Genomic DNA, 3,428 nt, shown 5'->3' with positions numbered 1-3,428 from the left:
CCGCATATGGGGTCATAGAAAGTTCTAGATTCAGACTCATCCTGCAGATTCTGTTCCCAGCCTTCTGTGGGAGCCGTTCCCCACTCCTGCCTTCCCTACCTTCCACGGCTACTTTGTCCTCTTTTAAATCAGGAGTTTGGAGAAGAAGGTCTCTAACTCATCTGTGTTACTTTTGTGATGCCGTCACTGCAGAAAGCAACCGAGCAGGGACAGTGGAGGGCAGGGAGCAGGAGAGCAGGGACCAGAGGCACAGTGTCTGCCGCGGGGCGCTCAGGCTGAGGACCCACAAGATAATAAGTGGAGTATGAAGGCTGGGAATTCTTTATAGGGGGAGCTCAGGTATACTGTAAGGACCTGATGTGAAATCAAGCTTCTTTGGAAAGAGCATATTGAGAAAGAGGCCCCAGGGATTGTAGTTGAGGCACAGGAAAAATCACATCATTTTTCTGAACAAATGACACAGCTGTCCCTCCTGGGGAGGAGGCTGGGAACGCCTGGAGTACTTCCTCCTCTGCTGTCCCTACTCCTCCCACCTCTAGCTGGGCCCAAGGGGCAAGACCCCATAGCTGGCCTTCCCCATTTCTCTCCGCAGGTGCCGCTGGGCTGGCAGGCATGGAGAGCCCCAGCAACGCCACCGCACACTGCGGCTTTCTCCTTCAGGGCTTCTCGGAATTCCCACACCTGCGGCCGGTGCTCTTCCTGGTGCTGCTGGGCGTGCACCTGGCCACCCTCAGCGGCAACCTGCTCATCCTCGTGTCGGTGATCTCCGTGCCCACCCGGCCGCCCATGCTCCTCTTCCTGTGCCAGCTGTCGGCCATCGAGTTCTGCTACACGCTGGTGGTGGTGCCCCGCTGCCTCGCAGACCTGGCTGTGCCCATCCAGGGCCGGGGCAGCCCCATCTCCTACCTGGGCTGCGCCGTGCAGATGCAGATGTTTGTGGCGCTGGGCGGGACGGAGTGCTTCCTGCTGGCCGCCATGGCCTATGACCGCTACGTGGCCATCTGCCACCCGCTGCGCTACGGGGCCTTGGTGACCCCGGGGCTGTGCGGGCGGCTAGCCCTGGCCTGCTGCGTGGGGGGACTGGTGGTGTCCGTGGGGATCACAGTGGCTATTTTCCACCTGCCTTTCTGCGGCTCCTGCCTGCTGGTGCATTTCTTCTGCGACATCACGGCGCTGCTGCACTTGGCCTGCACGCGGAGCTACGTGGACGAGCTGCCCCTGCTGGGCACCTGCATGGTGCTGCTGCTGCTGCCCTCCATGCTCATCCTGACCTCCTACGGCGCCATCGCCTCCGCCCTGCACCGCCTGCGCTCGCCCGAGGGCCGGCGCAAGGCCGCCTCCACCTGTGCCTCGCACCTGGCGGTCACCTTCCTGCACTACGGCTGTGCCACCTACATGTACGTGCGGCCCAAGTACACCTACACCCCGCGGCGGGACCGCACGCTGGCGCTGGTCTACACCAATGTCACGCCGCTGCTCTACCCGCTTATCTACAGCCTGCGCAACCGAGAGATCACCTCTGCCATCCGCAGGGTGCTGGGGCGGCTGCGCTGGAGCTCCGGGTCTGGGTGAGCCTGGAGGCTGGTAGCGGCTACTCTGCTCCTGCAGCGTCCTCCAGCAGAGATGTCTGCCTCAGGGACACCACCGGGGGAGCTCAAGGACCGCGTCCAGGAGAGAGAAGCTGGAAAAGTGTCCCCGTAGACACCTCTGAGGACCTGCTGAGTTCTACCCGTACCCCCACACACACACATACACACTCCTCAACCCCCTCCCACTCACTGGGGCCTGCTCAAGGTGGCAGGCTGGCAATGAAGAGGGTCAGACAACCCCCAGGACACCACAGACCTGGGGGCAGACAGCTGGAGCCAGGACACGCACAGCGGCTGGCTAGAAGGGTGACCCATGTGCCGCTATTTGAGGGGAGAGGCAGATGCTGGGGGACCACTGTGGAGCACTGTAGGATGAGGGGGGTCAACCAGATGAAGAGGCTGAAGAATGCCCCAAGCAGAGATGGTTATGCAGCTTTGGGGCACATAGGGGAGGACCTGGGGAGCACCTGAAGCATTGGGATTCCCGTGGTGACTGATGACTTGTAGCTCCTCTGATGTCCTTCTGGCCACCGTGGGAGTATGGAGCATGCATGGAGGCCAGCTTGGGGGGCACGCTGTGGCCACGCTCTAGGAGAGTGGGGGTGGAGTGAGTATTGGCACGGGCTTCAGCCATAGTCAAGAGACATGCAGAACTGGGATCGGATGTGGGGGCAAAGAAGAAAGGTGGTGAGGATTATTCCTAATCTAGGCCACCAGGCAGATGGAGGTGCCGTTGGCTGAAAAGGGAGAATGCAAGCGCAGGGAAGAGGGCAAGGGAGTAATGGGGGGCTCCGTCCTGAACATGTCAAGATGATGTGCTCCAGGTCAAACCAGGAGCTTCAAGAGGGGGGAGAGATCTGGAACTATCGAGGGCCACTGAGGCCATGGGGGTGGGTGATATCACCCAACAAGATGGGGTGAGATTATGGATGGCTTTTATTTTCTGGATTGTGCATTTTCCAACTAGATCATAATCACTGTCAGTAGATATCATTTTGATATATTAAAAATTACTATTTAAGATAAATAATATTGGAGCTTCCTCAGTGAATCAGAGACACTTCCTCTTTCCCTCCGTCTCTAGGATAAAAACCTGAGTGCCATTTGCCTGAAAATTGTGTCCTCCCAGTAGCTCTGGAGTAAAGTGGAGGGGAGCAAGTGTGAGCTTTGCCAGGGCGTTTCCAGTGTTATATGGACGTAATGCAAGATATAGTGTGCGACCCAGGTAGCACACCTAAGGTGCAGAGATGCTTTAATCCACTCGTAGCTTAAAGGAGATTTTGCTATCAAAGATCAAATGAGACTTAAAAAGGAAGAATTACTAACCCACATTGACTTATAAAGCTTATAGTTTTTCTATTATATATATTCTAATATGAATGTATTACAGACAAAATAAACTCCTTTAATGTGACTATTTCCATACACTATTTCCATCAGTCTATCCTGGTAGAATAAAGGGAACAAATTGGCACAAAAAAATTGGGAGCAAATTTTCTAGGCTCTGCTAGCAAAATCCCAGAACTTATTCATTCATCCTTATAGGAAACAAATAAGTGTTTACTGAATGATAGATCCAGGACGAGAACCAGACAGTTAAGGACTCCACTGTAATCAAAATATCACTGTATTGAGGCCTCCTCTGGTAGCACAGCAGTTGAGCGCTGGGTTGCGAGGCTGCCCGCAGCCTCTGCAGCGTTGGTTCGATTCCTGGCCACAGGCGAGGGTCCCACAAAAAAACAAAACAAAACAAACAAACAAAAAAAAACCCACTGTATTGCTGCTGTCTCCATCCAAATTATTGACAGAAGGAAAATGAGATCCTTGTGGAGTTTGAAC

The 3,428-nt window shown here is 55.0% G+C and overlaps 1 protein-coding gene across 1 annotated transcript; it reads left to right on the top strand.

Annotated features, from left to right (window-relative positions):
* Positions 1–612: 612 nt before the first annotated feature.
* LOC311168975 (olfactory receptor 10AC1-like) lies at positions 613–1,572 on the top strand (the record flags this gene model as incomplete). Its single annotated transcript, XM_084230679.1, has 1 exon — positions 613–1,572. The coding sequence occupies one exon, from the start codon at positions 613–615 to the stop codon at positions 1,570–1,572; it is 960 nt and encodes a 319-aa protein (XP_084086805.1).
* Positions 1,573–3,428: the final 1,856 nt, after the last annotated feature.

This window comes from Talpa europaea (genome assembly GCF_964194135.1).
Source record: "Talpa europaea genome assembly, chromosome: 3".
NCBI lineage: Eukaryota > Metazoa > Chordata > Mammalia > Eulipotyphla > Talpidae > Talpa > Talpa europaea.
Note: the sequence above shows the minus strand (reverse complement) of the source record. Positions and strands in the feature narration are given on the sequence as shown.